General features: G+C 56.4%; 1 protein-coding gene and 1 non-coding gene across 2 annotated transcripts; both read left to right on the forward strand.

Moving 5' to 3' along the window:
- The first annotated feature begins 1,966 nt into the window (after window positions 1–1,966).
- Window positions 1,967–23,896, forward strand: TRPM2 (transient receptor potential cation channel subfamily M member 2). Its single transcript, XM_059479076.1, has 33 exons — window positions 1,967–2,041; window positions 4,881–5,147; window positions 5,482–5,567; window positions 5,999–6,167; window positions 6,723–6,903; window positions 7,687–7,853; window positions 8,297–8,477; window positions 9,081–9,142; window positions 9,325–9,525; window positions 9,809–9,911; window positions 10,125–10,246; window positions 11,135–11,485; window positions 11,790–11,927; window positions 13,271–13,400; window positions 13,669–13,814; window positions 13,930–14,042; window positions 14,501–14,720; window positions 15,301–15,419; window positions 15,699–15,831; window positions 15,967–16,138; window positions 16,538–16,721; window positions 16,902–17,080; window positions 17,233–17,365; window positions 17,484–17,571; window positions 18,212–18,299; window positions 18,584–18,735; window positions 19,225–19,301; window positions 19,389–19,490; window positions 19,874–19,960; window positions 20,088–20,193; window positions 21,034–21,135; window positions 21,798–21,914; window positions 22,726–23,896. Exons 2-33 carry the CDS (start codon window positions 4,953–4,955, stop codon window positions 22,849–22,851), a joined length of 4,530 nt encoding a protein of 1,509 aa, XP_059335059.1. The 5' UTR covers window positions 1,967–2,041; window positions 4,881–4,952; the 3' UTR covers window positions 22,852–23,896.
- On the forward strand, window positions 20,993–21,077 carry LOC132077897 (Z6 small nucleolar RNA). The gene has a single exon (XR_009419158.1). It is a non-coding gene; the product is annotated as a Z6 small nucleolar RNA (small nucleolar RNA).
- Window positions 23,897–24,905: the final 1,009 nt, after the last annotated feature.

Here is a 24,905-nt window from a genome sequence, read left to right on the forward strand (position 1 = left end):
GTCCCCTCCTGTTGCTGCCCTGCACCTGTGTGCCCTCTGTTCCCTTTGGTGGTTGGTCAGTGCCCCTGGGCACTCCCTGGCTCATTGCTGTCAGTGCTGCTCACCTGCTGCTCACAGCTGTGCCCATTGGGGCTCAGCCCCACCCCAATCACCACAAACTGTGTGCCTACAAAACCCATTCCTCAGTCACCTGAAGCAAACAAGTAAAAAGGAAAAGAACGTGAGCCAGCCCCAGCAGCTGTGCTAAGAATCATCTCTGGCTTTCTTTGGGGTGGGGGAGGCTGTAGCCCACAGACCCTTTTGCTGGGAGTTAGTTTGCACAGATTTCCCTCCCAGCTGAGGTGGAGGAAGAAGTTTTGGTGTGCTGTAACCTCTGTTCAGGGGCACTGAACCCATCCATCCTCCCTTACACAGATTGCCGTGGAACCCCCAGCCCAGGGAATGCCATATCCACAGGACATTCATGTGAGAGGCAGCTGAGGTTAATTAATCCATTAATCCATCAAAGCCCCCCCCCAAGTCATTCCTGAAGCCTTCCACCACAGGACTGCACGGGATGCAACAAACCCAAAATCTGTGGTGAGAGACAATGGCAAACTCCCCCCTGCCACCCCTCCCTTAGTGAATTACCTGGATTTTCCTACCTGGCCTGAGCATATATTAAACCATTGAATTCTATGCTTTTTGGGGGGACCTTCACCACCAAGAAGACTAGCAGGAGAGAATCAGCAGAACATCACTGAGATCCATGGAGTGCTGATATTTTCCTTATTCTGTCCCTGTTTTTGTCCCTCTTTCCGTCCCCCCCTGTAGGAGTGTCGGGGGGTAGCACGGTCGGGATGGACAGAGACAAGAGATCTCTGCAGCCAGGTCAGGAACTTGGGGTTCATTGCAAAGGGCCTGGGTGCAGGGCCCTGCTGGGATTTGGGGTTCATTGCAAAGGGCCTGGGTGCAGGGCCCTGCTGGGATTTGGGGTTTATTGCAAAGGGCCTGGGTGCAGGGCCCTGCTGGGAGCTGCCAAACACAGCTCAGAGCAGTCCTGAGAGAAGAGAGGGGGAGAGAGGATGAGAGGGTAAGGGAGCAAAAGTGTAAGAGCGTAAATGGGTAAGAGAGCGAAGTTCCCATTACAATACCATAAATCTTCTTCTGTGTTGAATATTCTGATTCTCACTAACCAATCTAGTACAATATACAAATTCTATAGCATTTACATACAGCCTATAAGAATCATTACATTACCATACTGTGCTACATTTTAAACCCTAAAAACTCCTCTTTGGGCCCCTTCTGCCAAGCTGTAGGGTCTGCTCTGACCCTTGGAGCTATCTGCAAGCAGAGGGTGTTGTTCCATCAAAAGGGGATTGCCTTCAGCCAGCCACACCATTGTTTTCCAGTTGTTTAGCAACTAAGGTATCTCAAACCTTGCTTTCATTTCAATCTCGCCTATAGTTTCTATATTCTCAAAATCTTTTGCCAGACAATCATATTTATAAGGCTTTCCTGTTTCATCTTCCCCAGCACCCCCCCACCTATTTCCTATTTCTTTCTTTCCCTCTCTCTCTCCAGTGAATTTGATATTCACAGTCAGATAAACCCCATACCATTATCACTGGCCTACGTGACAGTGACATTTGCACCTTAATTCGGGCAGAGGCACTTCTGACATCCTCAATAACCACATCCTGACGCCTGCCCCGAGGGGTTTGGGTGCAGTGAGCCCTGCCCACCTGGGGCTAGGGGCATCGGGGGCTCACTGCGGGCACTGCCAGGGTGACTCAGCCTCTCCAGCAAGCTCGGGCCCGCCTGGGCTCTGCAGCTCCGCGGCTCGGATCGCTCCTGCAGCCTGATTTGCTGGGAAGCTGCCAGCGGCTGCCGCCTCCTCCTCTCTGCGGGCAGCTCTGCCCCGCTCCCCGCTCATCACCGCTGCCTCTGGTGACAGAATGACAGAATGACCCGGCGGAGCGGAGGGACACGGGGCTGAATGGCTGTGGGGGCACGGGGCGGAGAGCCGGGGATGCGGCCCGGGGATGCGGCACGAAAGGTACGGGCGGCGCGGCAGGGTGTGCCGGGAGGGGCAGCAACTGGGGCAGCTCGCAGGGGTTTAGGAACAGGGGCAGTTTGCAGGGGTGCAGGATCATCACGGGTCGTTTTCAGGGGGTTTAGGAGCAGGAGCAGATTTCAGGGGGTTCAGGGTCACAGACAGTTTTCTAGGTTGGCAGGATCATGGGCATTTTTCAGGGGGTTTAGGATGACAGGCAGTATCCAGAGGGTTTAGGAACAGGGGCAGTTTGCAGGGGTGCAGGATCACGGGCAGTTTTCACGGCGGGCAGGATCGCGGGCAGTTTTCAGGAGGGCAGGGGCAGTTTTCAGGGGGTTTAGGATCAGGGGCGGTTTTCAGGGAGGGCAGGAGCAGAGGCAGTTTTCAGGGGGTTTAGGAGCATGGGCAGTTTGCAGGGGGGCAGGATCAAGGGAAGTTTTCAGGGGGAGCAGGAGCAGAGGGGCAGTTTTCAGGGGGTTTAGGATCAGGGGCAGTTTTCAGGAGGGGCAGGATCATGGACAATTTGCAGGGGGGGGCAGAAGCAGGAGCAGTTTGCATGGGGTTTAGGAGCAGGGGAGGTTTTCAGGGAGGGCAGGATCACGGGCAGTTTTCAGGGGCTTTAGGATCACGGGCAATTTTCAGGGGGGGCAGGAGCAGGGGCAGTTTTCAGGGGGTTTAGGATCAGGGGCAGTTTTCAGGGTAGGAAGCATCACAGGCAGTTTTCAGGGGGTTTAGGATCACAGGCGCTTTTTGGGGTTGGCAGGATTACCGGCAGTTTTCATAGGCGTAGGGGCAGTTTTCAGGGACAGTTTTCAGGGGCTTTAGCATCAGGGGCAGTTTTCAGGGAGTTTAGGAACGGGGGCAGTTTTCAGGGGAGCAGGATCAGAGGCAGTTTTCAAGGGGAGCAGGATCAGAGGCAGTTTTCGAGGTGGGAAGCATCATGGGCAGTTTTTAGGGGGTTTAGGATCAGGGGCGGTTTTCAGGGCACCAGGATCAGGGGCGGTTTTCAGGGGGTTTAGGATCAGGAGCAGTTTTCAGGGGTGCAGGAACAAGGGCAGTTTTATGGGGGGCAGGAGGAGGGGCAGTTTTTGGGATGGGAAGCATCACGGGCAGTTTCCAGGGGGGGCAGGATCAGGGGCAGTTTTCAGGGGGGCAGTTTTCAGGGTGGCAGAATCAGGGGCAGTTTTCAGGGGGACAGGATCGGGGCAGTTTTCCCCCTTGCGCTCCCTCCTGCTGGGTACTGTGACCACCCCGTGTGCTGAGGGCCAACCTGACCCCCTCAAGCTGGGAGGCAGGCAGTGTGTGCCTGTCCTTGTCCCCAAGCCCCTAAGGACAGGAATTCCAGGTACTGGAGGACAGACAGCTATTCCAGGTGCTGGAGCCCTTCCTGCATGGGTTTATGAGCTGTTTGTGGCCATGCCCCAAGCCCCCACGAGCCTGTCTGCCTTGTGGGGCCACGGACAAGAATTAGGAGTACATTTGACCTTATTTCAACTGCTCTTTCTCCAAAAATCAGATCTGCTGGGGGTTGTGCTGATGCAGAAACCCAGCCTGCCAAAATCTGCCTCCCAAGGTCAGTGGGGCTGTGGGAGATCCCAGGAGGGAGGCTGATAAAAGAGCTTTTCATTGCTACTCCATGATTTAGCATCAGCATCCTTGTTCCCACAAGGACTCCCCACCCTTGGGTGAAATGAAGGATTTGGCTTGAAGAAAGCAGAAAAAAATCCTCCTTAAACACAGACCCCACAGCTTGAGCAGAGCATCACCTGAGCCTGGTGCTTCCTCCATTACCTAATCCCAGCTCTCCTGAGAGGACATCACCTCCCTTAGGCTCCAGAGACCCCAGGAGCATTTCCACCTTTGCCCCAGCAGCTCTCCCATCTCAGCAAAGGGGCTGTGGGTGTTCAGGGGGGCATAGGAGTTCTGCAGCAAGCCCATGTGCATCTTGGGGCTCTCAGGACACCTTTGCAGGGCACACAGGACTCCGGCACCCAGTCCCTGCAGCCTGCATGTCCATATTCCCAGATTTTCCATGCAGGGCTGTGCTTAGACTGCTCACACAAGAGACCTAGTTTCTGCTCTCCCTGCTGCCAGAAATATCCCAGCTGCCTGCAGTGGAGAGCAGGTGAGGAGAGCCACAGGCTGGCAGTGCTGGGGCGCTTTGGGGATATTGAGGGGCTCCCCCAGGGAATTGTGCTGTGGTCACCACAGACGTGGGGACACCCTGTGTCAGGATTGTGCTGAGGGGATGGCAGGTGGGCCACCCTCCCCCTGGCAATGATGGATGGGGCACCTCAGTGCTCTTAGCTCATGGGCATCCTTTTGTTTTTGAAGGCCAGGTTGGAGGGTGTGACGGTGTGCACAGGGAAGAGATGAGGACCTGACTCCATGTTTCAGAAGGCTGATTTATTATTTTATTATATATTACATTAATACTATACTAAAAGAATACAAGAAAGGATTTCATCAGAAGGCTGGCTAAGCTAAGAATAGCAAAGAAAGAATGATAACAAAGCTTCTGTCTTGGACAGAGAGTCCAAGCCAGCTGGGCTGTGATTGGCCATTAATTACAAACAACCTCATGAGACCAATCACAGATGCACCTGTTGCATTCCACAGCAGCAGATAACCATTATTTATGTTTTGTCCCTGAGGTCTCTCAGCTTCTCAGGAGGAAAAATCCTAAGGAAAGGATTTTTCATAAAAGATGTCTGGCTTGGAGAAACCTGCTAGAGGGGCAGGTGTCTCTGCCCTTGGCAGGAGTGTGGAAGGAGATGAAATTTAAGGCCCTTCCCAATCCAAACCATTCTGGGACTCTCTGATTCTCCTCCACTGCCCTCAGGATGGGGATGCTGAGGAGCTCCCAGCCTAGGATCAGGAGAAGGGAGGCTGAGAAGCCCCGGACACAGGAGCCATGTCGGCGCGCGGGCGCTGCGCCAGGGTGCTGCCCTCCGAGCTGAACAAGGTGTGCCCCGAGAGGGGAGATGAGCCTGCCACGCACCCCAGCAAGATGAGCGACTTCGAGGTGGTCCCCAACCTGCAGCAGAGCAGCAGCAGTGTCTCCAGGAGCAGGAGGAAGGCTCATTTCCCTGCTGGCAGCAATGAAAAGGCAAGTTCAGGGGGTGCTGGAAGAGGGGATGGCTGGGCACATGCGTGAAACAGCATTAATGAGTGGCTCACTAACAGGAGCATTAATAACTGATCAGGTTGGTTTTAGGGACAGACAGAAAACCCCCAGACATCTGAGGCACATGGCCAGCACTCATATCCCTTCTCCTTCGAGTGCAGCTGGCTTTGTCCTTGCAGACAGTGATGGAGCTTTCATCCTTCACACCCCAAGAAGCGCCCAGACGTACTCCCATCTCCATGGTGTCTGACCCCTGGAATAACTTCTGGCCCTTTCCAGAAACCCTGACCCGTAGCTGCTTTTCTTGCTCCACCAGGAAAATCTCATCTCCTGGATTCCTGAAAACATCCGAAAGAAGGAATGCACCTATTTTGTGGAAAGCTCCCAGATGTCAGATTCTGGGTAAGTGAGGCACTCCATCCTTCCCTCCCCTGCAGGAGAGCAGAAGTGAGGGTTGATAACAAAGCTACAGCACCAGAAATCCCAACTTTCTGTCACAGGGATTCACAACCCTCTTTCTAACTGGTTGTTCAGCATGTGGTGAGTCACCACATGGCTGAGATTCTGTGTCCCAAAGAAAAACATTTCCAATGCTTTTGCAGGCAGTCATTTCCACCCTAAATATTTCCATCCTAAATCTCTACCGGTGGAAATATTTGGCTTTTTTCACTTAATTTCCCCCCCCAAACATTGTGCTTGTTTCTGCACAAGTTCTGAGCAGGGGGAGCAGCTGGGTGGGAGATGTGGGGTCCGTGATGCTCCTCAGGAGAACAGCACCTCCTGCCCAGGCTGAGGTTGGGGTTTCTCCATGGAGCTCTCGGTGTGTTTTTCAGGAGGATCGTTTGTGAGTGTGGCTATCTCAGGGAGCAGCACCTTGACGATGCTGCCAAGCCTCCCATCTTCCTGGGGAAGGAGTGGGACCCCAGCAGGCACATCCAGGAGATGCCAACGGATGCCTTCGGCGATATCCGCTTCACAGGGCTGGGGCAGAAGACAGGGAAGGTGATCTGCTTGTCCCCCCATGGGTGTGTGGGGAGTCAGTGCTTGGGTCAGTGAAGAGCTCATAGGTGTCGTGGGAGAGGACACAGAGTTTCCTGTGGATCAGGGCGATGGTTATCTTGGCCATGGGCAGGTTGGCCACCTGTGCGATGACATGGGAGATGGCACAGGAGCATTTCCCTCCTTGATGAGAGGACATTGGGAAAGGGTGGAATTGCCCCAAAAGCAACAGTGACTCAGGCAGTGGAGGGGTTGGGACAGGACCCCTCCTCTCAGCCTTAAACCCTTTCTGAAACCACAAGACTCATGATTCAAGGAGTGGCTGTTCCCTGTCCTTGCCCTCAGATTTGTCTGGGGAATGTTTGTTCCCAGGAAAGTGAACAGGAATAGGGTCATGGACATAGACCTGGACCAGCAGCAGCAGAACTCTGCTGTGGAATGGTGTTGGGAAGCCTCTGGGGTGGGACAGGAGGAATTGTGCTGGAGGAGGTGTCCTGTTACCCTGACCCCGTGGTTTATATCCAAAATAACAAATGTGCGTGGTCCCTTTTCCTGCAGTACGTGCGTGTCTCCTCGGACACCCCCCCAAGGGTCATCTACCACCTCATGACACAGCACTGGGGCCTGGACCCCCCCAACCTGCTCATCTCAGTCACTGGGGGAGCCAAAAACTTCGTCATGAAGCCAAGGCTGAAGAACATCTTCCGGCAAGGGCTGGTCAAGGTGGCCCAGACGACAGGTAAGACACCACAGAATAATGACATTGCAGAGTCATAGAATAGTTGGGGTTGAAAGGGACTTTTAAATGTCATCTGGATGCAGAGGGTCTGTGGTGGTGTTCACAGGGGTCCTGGGAAGAGGGAAGAGATGAGAATCTGACTCCATGTTTCAGAAAGCTTATTTATTATTTTATTACATATATATTATGTTAAAACTATACTAAAAGAATAGAATAAAGGATTTTATCAGAAGGCTTGAAAGGAAAGGAAAGAGAATTGAAAGATAACAAAAGCTTGTGAGTCTCAGAGAGTCCAAGACAGCTGGACTGTGATTGGCCATTAATTAGAAACAGCCAAATGAGACCAATCACAGATGCACCTGTTGCATTCCACAGCAGCAGATAACCATTGTTTACATTCTGGTCCTGAGGCCTCCAGGCTTCTCAGGAGGAAAAATCCTAAGGAAAGGATTTTTCATAAAACGTGTCTGTGACAAGGGTCTCCCTGTGGTTGTACCTGGCCATGCCAGGCTCAGTGAGCTGGGCTGCTCTGGTGGTGCTGAGCTGCTTTGGGAGCTCTGTAGGTCCTACCTGGACCATGATCACCAGGGATGGGCTGCTCCTGCTCAGTCACAAAAGAGGCTCAAAAGGTGCTGAAGAAGGCATTGCCTGTGCCACCAGGGCAGGGAAGGGACATCTCTTGGGGAATGAGCACCCCAGGGACCCACAGCCACACGGGGGAGGCTGGGAGACGGCTGTGGGCAGAGCCTCTCCCTTCCCATGGCCCTCTGTGCCCCCTCCCAGGAGCCTGGATCATCACAGGGGGGTCCCACGCTGGTGTGATGAAACAGGTGGGAGAGGCAGTGCGAGACTTCATGCTGAGCTGCAGCCACAAGGAGGGCGACATTGTCACCATTGGCATTGCCACCTGGGGGACCGTGTACAACCGCGAGAGCCTCGTCTGCCCCATGGTGAGCCAGGCAGCCCAGGGAAACACAGCTGGGCACAAGTGATGCTCACAGAACTCCAGAATGGCTTGGGTTGGAAGGAACCTTATGGCTCAGCTTGTTCCACCCCCTGCCATGGGCAGGGAATCTTTGATTAGACCAGGTTGCTCCAAGAGCCATCCAGCCTGGCCTTGAACTCTTCCAGGGATGGCACCAGGCTGGAATTTGCTGAGAAGCCCCTCCACCCTGCCCAGTGGTTCTGTGCTTCTCCTGGGTGGACTCTTGTGGGTGTGAGGGACAGTGGAGCATGGGGCAAGGCTGACATGAGCGCTGTGGGGGCACAGGGACAGTTTGGCCAGACTGTCCCCAAGTGCTGACCCATTCCTGTCCCCACGTGCTGGTCACCTTGGCTATCTGCTGCTCCTCTGCCAGGCTTCTCCCAGAGTGTCTCCTCCTGCTCCTTACAGGGGGGCTTTCCTGCTGAGTACGTGCTGGATGAGGAGAACCAAGGCAGCCTGTCCTGCCTGGACAGCAACCACTCCCACTTCATCCTGGTGGACGACGGGACCCACGGGAGGTACGGTGTGGAAATCCCCCTGAGGACCAGGCTGGAGAAGTTCATCTCTGAGCAGACCAAGGTGAAAGGAGGTAATGGCAACACGCAGCCTGGCCTGAGGCAGGGATGGGCCATGCCCTTGGAATGGTGTCCTTCCTGGGCTCCAGCAAGGGGCTGTGGCTTCCCCAGAGGATCCAGGCAGTGTCTGAGAGGATTGCCATGATAAATGTGGAACCTGGTTCCTCCGTGACACAGATCAAAGAACCTTACTCTACCAGACTTATGGGATCACTAAAGGAGTCCCCAAACCTTGTGATGCTGAGTTGTTCAGGGAAAGTAATTTCTCCCACAGGGCCAGGTCCCAATGGAGCTTCCAGACATCACCTTCTCACTGTGCAGATGATCTCCTGCCATGGCACATGCACTCATGTGCTCACAGAACCCCAGAACCCCCTGAGCCAGAAGAGACCCATAAGGATCCTCAAGTCCAACTCCTTGCACAGAACACCCCCAAAAATCCCACCATGTGTCTGACCTGCCAGACAAACACTGGGCATGGTTTTCCTCCCCTCCCCTGAAGCCTGACGTGTCAGGGACACTGCTCACACCTTGCCTTCTGCACTCCACCACTCAGAGGAGACCCTATGCGGGGATCAGCCCTATGGGAAGGTCACCCTGGGTTTGCTTCCCTGCAGGTGTTGCCATCAAGATCCCCATCGTGTGTGTGGTGCTGGAAGGAGGGCCTGGGACTCTTGATGTAAGGAAGTGCTTGTGGCAAGCTGAGGCAGGGGTTCAGAAGAGGAACAGCCCCTTCCCGGGGTGCTGCTCCCGTTGGTGCCACACGGACAGGAGTGCTGGCAGCAGCAGAGGGTGCCAGGCTCAGAGAGGGCCTGCAAGTGTCTGGCTGGGATCCTGACCAAGCTCCCTGCTCTGCTGCAGACCATCTACAATGCCATCACCCACGGGACCCCCTGTGTGATCGTGGAAGGGTCGGGGCGCGTGGCCGATGTCATCGCGCAGGTGGCCAACCTGCCCGTGGCCAAGATCACCATCGCCCTGATCCAGAGCAAACTCAGCGTCCTCTTCCAGGACACCTACGAGCTCTTCACTGAGAGCAAACTGGTGGAGTGGACCAAGAAGGTGAGTCCCCTGCAGCCTTTGGGAGACCAAAGAGCAGCAAGGGTCCCAGTGGGGAGTTTAAGCCTCATCTGCCCCCAGGCACTCTCATCATTGTCCTGGTGGGCACCCCAAGGGCTCAGGCTCCCTTTGGGCACAGAGGGAGTGTTTGTGACCAGTCCACGGTGGAGGACACAGCCCAGGGGTTCTGCAGGAGATGGAGGGCAGTGAGGAATTGCCCAGCACAGTGGGGAGCAGCAGGAAGGAGATGCTGCTGCTCAATGCTTTGCCCATGGCTCTCCTGTAGATTCAAGACATCGTGCGGAGCCGGCAGCTCCTGACCATCTTCAGAGAGGGCAAATATGGCCAGCAGGACGTGGATGTGGCCATCCTCCAGGCCCTCTTCAAAGGTGAGGGCTGGGGGCCTCCCTGGAAGGATGGGGCAAGGTGAACAGGACAGGGGTCAAGTCACCTCCTACCTCTGCTTGACTCATGGGGTCACCAAAGAAGTCCCCAAACCTTGTTCCTGGGGAGAGATGATTATCCAAAGGGCCACACACCCAAGGAAGCTCCCAGGTGGTATCTTCTCCCTGGGTGATGCTCCCCGTGCACTTTGCATGCAGCATCCCGAAACCAGGACCACTTTGGTCGGGAGAACTGGGACCACCAGCTGAAGCTGGCCGTGGCCTGGAACAGGGTGGACATTGCCCGGAGTGAGATCTTCACAGATGACCACGACTGGAAGGTAGGGCCATGCCTGTGCTGCTTGTCTGGTCAGGCTTACAGCTCGGCGGGCACTTCTCACCTTGGCTGTGCCCAGGGAGAGTTTTCAAGGGGTTTCTCCTGGACCCTGAACTCCCAGTGCATTAACTGGGGCTGTTCTTCAAAAATGCTCTCAAACACCCAGAGCAGAGCTAAGCACACACAAAGGCAATTGGTATTTTGCTCAAAACCAGTGTTTTTAAACACTCACCTAGAACTCAAAATACCTCTTGACAGCTCTGCCCTGTGGTTTGTGTCTAAATTCTTCCCTGCTCATACCTTATGAGTGGGGCAGGGGCCAGCTCTGCCATCCCTGCTGTTGAGAAGCCAAGGCTGAGCAGGGCTGTCTGTCCTTCCTGATGGGGCTGTGGAACTTGGAAGGGATTTTCCTATCGCAGTCAACAGTTTGGATTCCCCCAGCTCAGATACCTTTGATGAGGCTGGGAAGGGCTGGTGGGAGCTGGGAACCCAGAAGTGAAACATTTGAGGATAAATGCCCCAAATGTTGAAGGTCAAGCTGGCAATCTGGACACCTGCAAGGTGTCCCTGCCCCTGGCAGGGGATTGGAATGAGATGAGCTTCCAACCCAAACTGTGCTGTGATTCTGTGATATTCCTGAACTTGGGATAGGTGGTCTCTACCCTATCCATCCCTCTGCCCAGCAGCCAAGGGGACAGAGGTCTCCACTGCCGCAGAGGAGTGCCCTCTTCTAACGCCCTGGGAACATCCCACAAGTTTTAGTGCATGCCTTGTGCTCTTTCACATCCAAAGACTCCTCCTGTGCTCAGGGATGAAATCTCCCCCCCGAGTGAGGAGCACAGTAGGAGCTCTGAGACCAGGGAGCCCCTCACCTCTGCCTCTGCCCTGCCAGCCCTCAGATCTCCACCCCGTGATGGCAGCCGCCCTGATCTCCAACAAACCCGACTTTGTGAAGCTGTTCCTGGAGCAGGGAGTGCGCCTCAAGGATTTTGTCACCTGGGACACGCTGGTTTACCTCTACGACAACCTGGCGCCATCCTGCCTGTTCCACAGCAAGCTGCAGAAGGTGCTGCTGGAGGAGAGGGAGCACACGGCCGGCTCCAAGGTGCCGAGGCTGCAGATGCACCACGTCTCGCAGGTGCTGCGGGAGCTGCTGGGATGCTCCACGCAGCCCCTGTACCCCAAGCCCAAGCAGGCGGAGCGGCCCCGGCTCTCCATCCCCGTGCCGCACATCAAGCTGAACGTACGCATCTCGGGTTACCGCTGGGGAGGGAGGGACACCGCCTCCGGGTCTCTGTCCTGCTGTCTGCTCAAAAATGCTCCTAAAAGTGCCTTTTAGTCGTCTAAAGGGTGCAGCTTCCTACAGCTGTAGCACTGTGTGGATGCGTGATGCTGGTGGGGTGGGTGCACGGTGGATGCACCACTCCACCTGATCCCGCTAGAAAAAGTGAAAATCCCAGGATTAATCCAGTCCTGGGAGGCGGGCAAAGCCCTTTGCATGGGTGCTGGAGGCAGCAGCAGGCGTTTGAGCATGGCACACCTTGCAGGTGCAGGGCTCCAGCCTGAGGTCCCTCTACAAGCGCTCTCCTGGCCGAGTCACCTTCACCATGGACCCTGTGCGTGACCTGCTCATCTGGGCCGTGGTGCAGAACCGCAGGGAGCTGGCAGAGATCATCTGGGCACAGGTACTGTAGGAGCCAGGGGGGTGGGATGGTCGGGATGGATGGAGATGAGAGATCTCTGAAGCCAGGTCGTGGAACTTGGGGTTCATTGCAAAGGGCCTGGGTGCAGGGGCCTGCTGGGATTTGAGGTTTATTGCAAAGGGCCTGGGTGCAGGGCCCTGCTGGGATTTGGGGTTCATTGCAAAGGGCCCTGCTGGGAGCTGCCAGCCACAGCTCAGAGCAGGCCTGAGAGAAGAGAGGGGGAGAGAGGGTGAGGGGATAAGAGAGTAAAAGGGTAAGGGAGCAAAGTTCCCTTTACAATACCATAAATCTTCTGTGCTGAATATTCTGATTCTCACTAACCAATCTAGTACAATATACAAATCCTATAGCATTTCCATACAGCCTGTCAGAACCATTACATTACCAGACTGTGTTGCATTTTAAACCCTAAAAACTCCTCTTTGGGCCCCTTCTGCCAAGCTGGCAGGGTCTGCTCTGACCCTGGGGCCTGTCTGCAAGCAGAGGGAATTGTTCCATCAAAAGCGGATTACCTTCAGCCAGCCACACCATTGTCTTCCTGTTGTTCAGTAACTAAGGGATCTCAAAGCTTGCTTTCATTCCAATCTCACTTATAGTTTCCATATTCTCAAAATCTTTTGCCAGACAATCATATTTATAAGGCTTTCCTGTTTCAGCTTCCCCAACAAGGTACCACAGCCCAGAGCTGAGGGGCTCACATTGAGCCAAACCTCACTGTCCTGATCTTGATCCCAGCCAAAAAGGACCCAGTTTGAGGGCACTTTATATCCATCCCCAGCCACACCATGAGGCCAGATCCCTCCCTTCCTGGCCAAAACAGGCAGAGGGGATGTGCTGGGCCAGATGTGGGCTAAGTCAGGCTGAGAGAGCCCTCAGGCAGCTGGGGTGGAGAAGGCTTCCACTCATAAACAGCATTCCAGGACAAGGGGCAGTGTAACTGGTGGCACAGTGAGCATGCCAAGAAGCCACCCTGTCCCATCAGCCAAGGGCAGGGCTGCTCCCGTATTCCCCAGGCAGTGGGTTATCCACAGGTGAGCTTGGCTCAGCCCTAGTCACGGCAAGGTGTTCACCCTGAGCACCGTGGCAAGCTGTCCATCCTGAGCTTGGCTCAGCCCTTGTTGTGGCAAGCTGTCCTTCCTGAGCACCATGGCAAGCTGTCCATCCTGAGCTTGGCTCAGCCCTTGTCATGGCAAGCTGTCCTTCCTGAGCACCAATCTGCTTGGGCCACCCTCCCTCCTTCCTGTGGCAGCTGGGCAGATCTTGTCAAGGCTTCTGGGACGTGACAGACAGAGTGCCCATGCTTTCCATATCCTCTTCTGTGCCAGAGCCAGGACTGCATGGCAGCTGCACTGGCCTGCAGCAAAATCCTGAAGGAGCTGGCCAAGGAGGAGGAGGACACGGACACCACCGATGACATGCTGGCCCTGGCCGAGGAGTACGAGCACAAAGCAATTGGTGAGCAGGAGGGCACCAGCACCCCAGGGCTGCTCCTGTCCCCCCCAGAGCTGCTCCTGCATTCCAGGGCAGCTGAGCTTTACCCAGGAGATGTCTGGGGGGTGAGAAATGAGGGTCCCATCCCCACAGTTGGGGATTATGGTCCACAGGCCATGCCCATACGCTGGTAGGAGTATCAGTGTGTGGTGCCATGTCCTGATCCAGCTCAGAAGGGTGGCTCTGTGGGCCCCAGAGCTCAGCCTCCTCCTGCTGGTGCTGGCCCTTCCAGGTGTGTTCACAGACTGCTACCGCAAGGACGAGGAGAGAGCCCAGAAGCTTCTCACCCGTGTCTCTGAGGCCTGGGGGAAGACAACCTGTCTGCAGCTGGCCTTGGAGGCCAAGAACATGAATTTTGTGTCCCATGGGGGTGTTCAGGTGGGCTCCCAGCAGTGGTCCCTGGAGGGAATGTGCCCAAGAGTTCCTTGTGGGTGGCTGTGTCACTCTGCCCTTCAGCCTCTGTAGCCAGAACTCTTCTTTCTCCTCTTCACAGGCTTTTCTAACCAAGGTCTGGTGGGGGAAGCTCTCAGTGGACAATGGCCTTTGGAGGGTGATCACCTGCATGCTGTTCTTCCCCTTGCTCTACACCAAGCTCATCACCTTCAGGTATTCTGACAGCTGGGACACTCTTGCATTGTCACAGACATGTTTTAAGAAAAATCCTTTCCTTAGGATTTTTCCTCCTGAGAAGCTGAGAGGCCTCAGGAACAAACTGTAAACAATGATTATCTGCTGCTGTGGAATGCAACAGGTGCATCTTTGACTGGCCATTAATTAGAAACGACCAACGTGGACCAATTGATTGGCCATTAATTAGAAACAACCACATGAGACCAATCAAAGATGCACCTGTTGCATTCCACAGCAGCAGATAATCATTGTTTACATTTTGTTCCTGAGGCCTCTCAGCTTCTCAGGAGAAAAAATCCTAAGGAAAGGGTTTTTCATAAGACATGTCTGTGACATTGCACTGAGGCAGGGCTTCCTCCAGCCTCCCCCTGTGGCTGGCTGGGCTGGGGGAGCTGCTGTGGCATCTCCTGAACCCACATCCATCCCTCCTGCAGCAGGGAGAAGAGGCTGCAGCCCCCCATGGGCTGCCTGGCGCGCCTCCGAGCCTTCTTCACAGCGCCCATCGTCATCTTCCTCATGAACACCCTGTCCTACTTCACCTTCCTGCTGCTCTTCGCCTACGTGCTGATGGTGGACTTCCAGCCCGCGCCCTCCTGGCGGGAATACCTCATCTACTTCTGGCTCTTCTCCCTGGTGTGCGAGGAGACCCGCCAGGTGTGGGCAGGCTGGCAGGTGGCACAGGAGGGCACACAGCCCTCTGGGTGCTCCAGGAGGTGCCACCACACAGCTCGTGTTCCCATGCTGCTTCTTGTGTCACCCCCTGTTCCGAGAGGTCCTGGCACGTGGAACCAGCAGATTCCTCATCTCTGAGGCCAGGGATTCTCCTTGGCTGCTGTGGATTTGCACGAGAAAATGCTGTAGGGCTGGTGGGCTTTTCCCAGGAGGTGTCTGGTGTCTGTTTTGGGAATGTCAGGAGATGGAGGAGCTCTTCCTTTGGGTGAATTCCCAGTAGGATTTCCAGGTTTTGCTTGACGTTTGAGATTTTCCAGCTTTTGCTTCAGCATCTCAGTGCCTTTCTCCTCCAGCCTGAAGAGCCCCAATGTCCCTGGTGTCCCCATGCTCCTTCCCAGATGTCCCCATGCTCCTCCCATGGCCCTAGAGCAAACCACATAGGCTCAGGTTGCCTTTGGGACAGTGAGAGTATCCATTGATGGCCAGATGATCTGTGTGTGCTCCCTTCCATCCATGAGACACATGAGCATCTTGCACCCAGCCCCTTTTCTCTTCCCAACAGCTCTTGTATGATCCAGATGGACTCGGGATTGTGAAAATGGCTTCCCTGTACATCAAGGACTTCTGGAACAAGCTGGATATCTGTGCTATCCTGGTCTTTATTGCAGGGCTGACTTGCAGGTGAGCTGCAGAGCTCAACAGTATTTTCACAGAATTATGGAATCTCAGAGTGGTTTGGGTTGGAAGGAGCATTAAAGCCCACCCATGGGCAGGGACACCTCCCACTTTCCAGGTTGCTCCAAGCCCTGTCCAACCTGGCCTTAGACACTTCCAGGGATGGGACAGCCACAGCTTCTCTGTGCCAGGGCCTCACTTCGCTCTCAATAATTCCAACCTAAATGATTCTATATGGTTCTATGGTGGCACTGAGGTATTTCCTTTCCTCTCCTCTGTGCCCAGGCTGATCCCATCAACGTTATACCCTGGGCGCATCATACTGTCCCTGGCGTTCATCATTTTCTGCCTGCGCCTGATGCACATTTTCACAGTCAGCAGGACACTGGGGCCCAAGATCATCATTGTGAAGCGCATGGTGAGAGCTCCCCCCTGTCCTGGGGGGTGAGGCTGGACCCTCCTGCTGCAGCAGCTGGATGTGCCACCCCTGTCATGCCATCCTGGAGAGGGGCTTGCTCCAGGACACAGCCATCCTCCCCCTGTGTCTTTGCAGATGAAGGATGTCTTCTTCTTCCTCTTCCTGCTGGCAGTGTGGGTGGTGTCCTTTGGGGTGGCCAAGCAGGCTATCCTGATCCACAACGAGGAACGTGTGGAGTGGCTGTTCCGTGGCGTGGTCTACCATTCCTACCTGACCATCTTCGGGCAGATTCCCTCCTACATTGATGGTACAGGACACTGGCTGTGGCAGCCACGGCCTAAGCAGGGTGGCTGTGATAACCATGGCACAAGCAGGGTGGCTGTGATAACCATGCCATGAGCAGGGTGGCTGTGGCAGCCATGCCATGAGCAGGGTGGCTGTGATAACCATGGCACGAGCTGGGTGGCTGTGATAACCATGAGCAGGGTGGCTGTGGCGGAGCTGATGTACCAAACTCATGCCATGCTGACCCATGGAAGTGCCACAGAGCTGGCAGTGAGCAGAGCACCTGGGATGGCACAGATGGAGGTTTAGTCCCTGCCTGGTGCTAAGCTGCCTGGATGCTGGCTGCTGTCTGGGAGCAGAATGTGCTCCAAAATACACTCAAGGTTTGGCCACCACAGAATCACACTGTGCTCTCCCACAGGGGTCAACTTCAACATCGACCAGTGCAGCCCCAACGGGACCGACCCTTATAAGCCCAAGTGCCCGGAGACAAACGGGGACAACAACACACCCATCTTCCCAGAGTGGCTGACAGTCATCCTGCTGTGCCTGTACCTGCTCTTCACCAACATCCTCCTCCTCAACCTCCTCATTGCCATGTTCAAGTGAGTCTGGGGGGCTCTAGGTGTGGTGGAAGCGATGGGATCCCATTCAGGGATCATAGATGTGGTAGGAGTAGCTGCAGCTCGGGGCTGATGAGGGAGCTGGGTAGAGCTGGGACACCATCCAGCCACGCTGTGCCCCCTGATCCGCCCGGCACGGCTGACACCTGGGCTGTGCCCCAGCTACACCTTCCAGCAGGTGCAGGAGCACACGGACCAGATCTGGAAGTTCCAGCGGCACGACCTGATCCAGGAGTACCACGGCCGCCCGCCCGCGCCGCCGCCCCTCATCCTGCTCAGCCACCTGCAGCTGCTGCTGCGCCGGGGCCTGCTCCGCCAGCCTGCCACCCAGCACAAGCTCAGTGAGCACCAGCACCCCCTCCTGCCCTCTGCCCCCTCCCCAGGGCATGGCACCGCACACCGAGGCACAGGGCTGGGCACAGGGGCTGCGCTCCTGCGGTTTGGGATGGATGGCCAGGGGTGTGACAGCGCTGCCGTGCTCTTCCCTGGGCAGAGGAGAAGCTGGAGAAGAATGAAGAAGCTGCCCTGCTCTCGTGGGAGATGTACCTGAAGGAGAGCTACCTGCAGCACCAGCAGTGCCAGGAGAAGCAGAACACGGAGCAGATGATCCGGGACATTGCACAGAGGTATGGCTGCCCCCTGGGAAGGAGATTCCTTCTGTCCTTCGGTGTCCTGGGCATGGAAGAGCTGGGATCAGGGCAGGGGTGGCTGCTGAGGGTGTTCCAGCCTGCACTCTCTCTCCAGGGTTGATGTGCTGGCAGAGCTGCTGGACTTGGACAGGGTGAAGAGGACGGGGGTAGTGGAGCAAAGATTGGGCTCTCTGGAGGACCAGGTGAGGCAAAAGCAGAGCAAGAAAGAAGAAATTTTTCCAGGGTCTGAGTCAATTGAAAGGTGAAATTTTTCCAGGGTCTGAGTCAATTGAATCAGAACATAGAATCTCTCTGAATCAATACCCTCTGATGTGACAGTGTTCACAGGTGTCCGAGGATGAGGGAAGAGACGAGGATCTGACTCCATGTTTCAGAAGGCTTGATTTATTATTTTATGATATATATTATATTAAAACTGTACTAAAAGAATAAAAGAAAGGATTTCATCAGAAGGCTAGCTAAGAATAGAAAAGGAATGGAATGATAATAAAAGCTTGTGGCTCGGATGCTCTGTCTGAGCCAGCTGACTGTGATGGGCCAATTATTAGAAACAACCACGTGAGACCAATCACAGATGCACCTGTTGCATTCCACAGCAGCAGATAATCAATGTTTACATTTTGTTCCTGAGGTCTCTCAGCTTCTCAGGAGGGAAAATCCTAATGAAAGGATTTTTCATGAAAGATGTCTGCAACAAACACTAGGGCACAGCCAGGATCACAGGGTGCGGCGGTCGGTGCCAAGGGTGGCGGTGCCAGGGCAGGCTCCCGTGGCACTCAGGGGACAGTGGGGCAGGGGGTGACCCTGTGCTGTGCCCTGCAGGTGCACCAGAGCGCCCAGGCCCTGCGGTGGATGATGCAGGCGCTGCGGGGCAATGGCTTCAGCCCGGCAGAGGATGTGCCGCCCGTGGGTAAGCACAGCCCGCTCCTCCCCAGCAGCGCCAGGCTGGGCAGCCCTCACACCCCTCTGACAAGCAGGGAGACACAGGTTCCTTTGCTCCTGGGAGGTTTGGTGTCTCCATGAGCTCATCCAGCCTTTCCTGAGTCCATCCCCACCCTCCCCTGGGGTTTGATGGCAGAAGAGAAGCCAGGGGACACCAACATCCCCATGGAGAGACTCAGCAGGGCCCCAGCCCACAGTGCTGGACGTGGGGCCCTGCTTTGTGGGACCCTGCTGTCTGTGTCTGCCCCACAGGCTCCTCCACAGCCCTGGGCACCAAGGAGCTTGCCCTGGAGGGGAGGCCCGAGGAGAGGCAGCCCCCGTGCCACGTGCTGGCCCGGAACCTCCTGTACCCGGGGTCCCACATTCTCCGCTTCCCTGTGCCCGACGAGAAGGTGCCCTGGGAGGTAGGAGCTGTGAACAGGGGCACTGGGGCTGGCAGGGGAAGGTTTGAGGCACATCCTGACAGTGGTGGGAAGAGGAGCCCATCATCCCATTTGGCAGCTGTTGTTCTTCCCAGCCCTGGGAGGGACCCTTGGCTTCCCGGAGTCGCTGCTTGAGTGACCCCAGAGAAAAGAGCTGGGATCCATCCCTGCTAGGGCCTGCAGTGCCAGGAATGCCTGGGGATGCTTGGTGGGACACAGGGCATATAAGCACCCACCTGAGCATTTCCTGAAGCACGGCTGGCTCAGGGGCAGGGACAGGATCGAGTACTGGCTTCCACGGGGGTGTGAGCCCTCCAGCCAGGACTCTGAGCTCAGCCCCCAGCAGAGCCTGGAGCATCACCTGGGGAGCATCCCACGGGCTGGGCAGAGGGAGAGACTGGGCCCTGAGGTGTCCCTGGGGTCCCAGGGGGACTGACAACCTGGGGGCTGACCCAGCCATGTGTCGTGCAGGTGGATTTCCCGCTCTACGACCCCCCTGCCTACTCGGCTGAGCACAAGGACATGGCAGTGCAGGACCCCTTCAGCCTGTGAGTGTCCCCCCAGGGTCCCCAGCCCTCCTCCCTGCCCTGGTGGCACAGCCAGCCCTCCCAGCCCGGCTGCCTCCCACCCTGCAGCTCCTTGGAGTCTCTGCTCAAGATCAACTACAACACCATGGACGGGCTGATCGACCGGCAGAGCTTCCACGGGCTGTACACCGTGCAGGACGGGCTGCCACTGTGAGTGCCACTGTCACTGTGCCACTGTGAGTGTCCCTGTCACTGCCACTGTGAGTGCCACTGCCCCTGTGAGAGCCACTGTGAGTGCCACTGTCAGTGTGAGTGCCACTGTGAGTGTCACTGCCACTGTGAATGCCACTGTGTCACTGTCACTGAGTGTCACTGTCACTGTGAGTGCCACCCCCATGGCAGCCACCTGGCAGGACAAGCACGGGCACACAGAGAGGCCAGAGCTGCCTGGGCACATCCATCCCATCCCCACTGTCCTACAGGGCAGGGATAACTGCATGGGCTGACCCCCAAAAACAGCCCCAAAATGTGGGATGCAGGGGTAGGGAAGGGTTCTGGGGTGCCCAGAGGGAGCCCTCACTGTCACCCTGCAGGAACCCCATGGGCAGGACGGGGCTGAGAGGCCGTGGGAGGCTGCACTGCTTCGGGCCCAACCATGCCCTGCACCCCGTGGTGACCCGGTGAGTGTGGGGTGGGGATGTGGGGTGGAAAAGGGGCCATGGGGTCACCCCAGAGACCTGGCCAAACCCCAACACTGCTGGGCAGAGGGGAGCCACAGCTGCAGCGTGACAGGGGCCTCTCCCACAGCTGGAGGAGGAACCTGGATGGGTCCATCATAAGGAAGAGCCTGAAGAAGATGCTGGAAGTGCTGGTGGCCCAATACCCCCTGTCAGATGTGTGGGCACTGCCTGGGGTGAGAACTGGGACAAAACGGGGAAGGGGAAGGGGAAGGGACCCACAGAAAAGGGGGAATCACAGGTGTGTGTCACAGCCTGGTTCAGGAGGTGCCTCTGCCCCTCCTGCAGAGCCCCTGTGTGATGGTGTTCACAGGGGTCTTAGGATGAGGGAAGAGATGAGGATCTGACTCCATGTTTCAGAAGGCTTGATTTATTATTTTATGATATATTATATTAAAACTATACTAAAAGAATAGAAGAAAGGATTTCATCAGAAGGCTAGCTAAGCATAGAAAAAGAAAGAACGATAACAAAGGCTTGTGGCTTGGACTCTGTTCGAGCCAGCTGACTGTGATTGGCCATTAATTAGAAACAACCACATGAGACCAATCACAGATGCACCTGTTGCATTCCACAGCAGCAGATAACCATTGTTTACATTTTGTTCCTGAGGCCTCCCAGCTTCTCAGGAGGAGAAATCCCAAGGAAAGGATTTTCCATAGAAGATGTCTGTGACATACCTGCATGCCAGGCTGCTGGGGGAGCAGTGCTCTCCTGACATTCCCCCACTCACCCTGACCCCCTGCCTCTCCCTCCTCCTCTCCATGGCTTCATCCTTCATGTGAGCCTGTTAAGCCGTTGGCAGAGCATCCTTTGGCACACCCTGGATCAGGCAAACTCAGACATACACTGGGGCAGAGCTGAGGGCTCTGAGCAGCAGAGGGAGGGTGGGAGGCACCAGCAGCCCTTGTGGCATCTCCTGCAGTGCTGGCAGGCCTGATGGCCAGGCTGGTGGCAGGGAGGGAGGCTGCAGTGTGCTGGTGGCAGCCCCAGTGCTGACATCTGCTTTGGCACAGGGCTCCCTGGAGCCAGGGGAGACGCTGCCACTGAAGCTCAAGTGGATCCTGCGCAGGGAGTTCTGGCCCCAGTTCCAGAACCTGCTGAAACAAGGCACTGAGGTGGGGACACACAGGGGTCACAGGAGGGCTCAGACATGTGGGCATCACTATGGATGGCACACAGGTGTCATGGGGACATCACCATGGCACGGGGACATGTGGGCATCACCCTGGGTGGCACACAGGTGACATGGGGACATCACCGTGGCACGGGGACATGTGGGCATCACCCTGGGTGGCACACAGGTGACATGGGGACATCACCGTGGCACGGGGACATGTGGGCGTCACCCTGGGTGGCACACAGGTATCATGGGGACATCAGCATGGCACGGGGACATGTGGGCATCACCATGGATGGCACACAGGTGACCTGGGGACATCAGCATGGCACGGGGACATGTGGGCATCATGGGCCATGTGGGTGGCACAGTGTAGAGAGGCAGGGTGCATTACCTCTTGGCCACTGCTCCCACCAGAAAGGAAGGGGCAGGGGAGGTGAGGATGTGCCATAATTCGTGTCTGGGGGTCAGGGAGCAGCACAGAGACCCCAGGGGAGGGCTGCCCACACCAGTCTGTGCCTGCAGCAGTGGCTCCCCATGCCACTGGGAGTGGGACTCTGGTCTCCAGCAGGGCAGACCTGCTGGGCACTGCCCCACCCAGCCCAGGGTGCCCTCAGGGAGGTGCTGAGGGCTCTGCTCAGGTGCCATCCCCACACACAGGTGCACAAGGGGTACCTGGACGACCCCCGGAACACAGATAATGCCTGGGTGGAGACGGTGGCCATCAGCGTGCACTTTGACACCCAGCACGACCTGGAGATGAAGCGGCTGAACTCGGTGAGGGGCTGCCACCCCCGGGGCTCCCTGGGCACAGCAGCCACATGTGCACAGCCACAGCCCCACAGGGCTCTGCTGCATGCAGTGGGGGAGAGCAGGGGATGAATGTGGGGTGGCACCAATATGTGTGCCCCAAAAACAGGCAGGGTTGGGGATGGGAGGTGCTGTTGAGTGTGGCTGGCAGCACATGTGTGACCGTGTTCACAGGGGTCTGAGGATGAGGGAAGAGATGAGGATCTGACTCCATGTTTCAGAAGGCTTGATTTATTATTTTATGATATATATTACATTAAAACTATACTAAAAAAAGAGGATGAGGGTAGCGGAGCAAAGATTGGGCTCTCTGGAGGATCAGGTGAGGCAAAACCAGGACAAGTACCCAAGAAAAGTGAAATTTTTCCAGGGTCTGAGTCAATTGAAAGATGAAATTTTTCCAGGGTCTGAGTCAATTGAAAGGTGAAATTTTTCCAATTTTTCAGTTTTTTCAATTGAATCAGAACATAGAATCTCTCTGAATTAATACTCTTTCATCAGAAGGCTAGCTAAGAATAGAAAAGGAAAGAATGATAACAAAGGCTTGTGGCTCAGACTCTCTGTCTGAGCCAGCTGACTGTGACTGGCCATTAATTAGAAACAACCACATGAGACCAATCACAGATGCACCTGTTGCATTCCACAGCAGCAGATAATCATTGTTTACATTTTGTTTCTGAGGCCTCTCAGCTTCTCAGGAGGAAAAGTCCTAAGGAAAGGATTTTTCATGAAAGATGTCTGTGCCCCACACCCCTGTGTGACATCTGTCCCCCTGCAGTTCCTCCAGGGCTGTGACCCCGAGCTGTGCATCCGCTGGCAGGTGCTGGACAAGAGGATCCCCCTGCACGCCAACCACAAGGAGCTCCTGCACAAGGTCTCAACCCTCCTTGGTGCCTACTACTGAGGCCTCCTTGGGCACACACCAGGCTCTGGCTGGGACCTGCAGCTCTGGGAACACGGGAGCTGCTGGAGCTGAGGTGCTCTGGGTGCCTCTGTGAATGTATGTATGCCGCAGGTCTCTGGGAGGAAAAGCGTCCCCTCCCTGCCACCTGAGCCACCAAGTTCAGCCCCAGCTCGTGTCTTGGTGCTTCCACATCAGCCCAGAGCACTAGCCCAGAGCTTGGGGCACACAGAGCCATGGGGTTTCCCTGTGAGATGGTCCTTCTGTCCACTCCAGCCTGCTCTTGGCTTAGGGTGGGCACGGGGGGCTCACCAGCCCCAGCTGCCCCTCCTCCAGAATATCCATCCCTGCTCCTGCTCCTGCTCTGAGCCACTGCCACAGATCCCAAAGGATTGCTCTGGGCAAGGCCTGGAGTCCCTCCTGTGGTGGCTGCACCCACATCTCTGATTGCCTCAGACCCAACAACATGGTCCTGAGCTGTGAGCCAGCCCTCCTGAAGGTGTGAGCAGCTCTTGGCTTGTATACCTATGGATTCACAGCCCTGCCATGCCCCAAACTGTGTGTGATCCTGCTTGTGTATGCTGAGCTTGTAGCTAAACCTCCCTCCTCCCCCTGAGCTGAACGTCACCTGCCTGTCCCCACCCTTGTGCACATGGGTGGGAGGTGGCAGCTTGCTGGGACACAGGTGACCCCTGCTCTGTGGCTCCTTGGGCAGGTGGGGACAGGAGAGGGGACATCTGTGTGTCGATCCCAGACATCCCTGCTTTAAGGGGTCTTTCACTCACGTTTCTGCTGCCTGCCCTGGGGAGAACAAGGCACTGTGGACACACTTTTTGTCATCCAGAGGAGCCCCATGATGGTGTGTTGTGCCTGGGACTGCTCAGGAAGGGATTTTGGTTCCCCACCTCCTCCCAGTGGATCAGACCTGGCCAGCCAAGGCTGCTCATCCCACACTGGTGCCCACCATGGCACAACTGCAGTTTCACCAGTGCTGCACGTGGCTTTGGCAAGGGGAGGGGCTCAGTCTGGCGATGTGTTCAACCCAGCTCAATAAACCATTATTAAACACTGCAGGCTGCTGGTGTCTGACAGCTGTTTAACCAGGGGCTGCTCCTGGGGGCCATGCTTGGAGCACACCCCCAGGATAAGCCCAATTCCCACCCCAATCCTGTACAAACCCACTTTGCCCGCAGCGATGGCTGAATCACAGAAGGGTTTGGGTTGGACGGGATTTCAGTGATGGTTTCATTTCAAGCCCCCTGCCATGGGCAGGAACGGCTTGCAGCAGCCCGGGAGAAGAGAACCCGTTTAGAGCTGATGTGCTCGAGAGGACTGGCCCCGTTCAGAGCTGAAATGAGAGCTGTGCTCTGAACTGCTGCAAGGCACCTTCTTCCATCGCTCCTGGGCTGAAGTCTGCTCCCGGTTTCCCATCACCTCCAGGCCGGGCCCCGGCTGGGGAGGGACGATTGCGCCTCACAGCAGCTGATGAAGGTTCTAGACGGGCAGCCCGGACCGCAGCCTCCCAAACCTGCGGGAATCTCATTAGCAGCGCTCAATTTGTGCGCACTGGGCTCGGCGCGGCCACTCTCCCGTAGCCCCTGGCTGTCCCACCACGCTGCTCCTCCCGTCCCCATCCCCATCCCCGCCTCCCTCCCCATCCCCGCACCGCTCCCATCCCATCCCATCCCCATCCCCATCCCCGCACCTCCCGGTGCCGCCGCGGCGGGACCGCCCGGCCCGGGGAGCGGCCGCAGCAACAGGTGGGGCCGGCCGGGACCGCGGCTGAACCGAACCGGCACCGACACCGACACCGACACGGTAAGCGAGCCCCGGGCTCCGGGGCAGCGGGGGCGCGGGGTCGGTGGTGCTGCGCGGAGGAGCCCCGGGTCCCCGGCAGGGCAGCGGGGTGGGCTGGAGCATCTCCCCCGACAGCCCCGGTGCGGGGAGGCTGCGGCTCCTGAGAGCCCCCGAGCCCTTCCATGCGGTGGGACCGGCCCCGGAGAGACGGAGCTGTGAGAGCTGCCGTAGCCCGGGGCATTTTGCGGGGCCGGAGGGAG

Source organism: Ammospiza nelsoni, chromosome 10, assembly GCF_027579445.1.
Source record: "Ammospiza nelsoni isolate bAmmNel1 chromosome 10, bAmmNel1.pri, whole genome shotgun sequence".
In the NCBI taxonomy this organism is placed as follows: Eukaryota; Metazoa; Chordata; class Aves; order Passeriformes; family Passerellidae; genus Ammospiza; species Ammospiza nelsoni.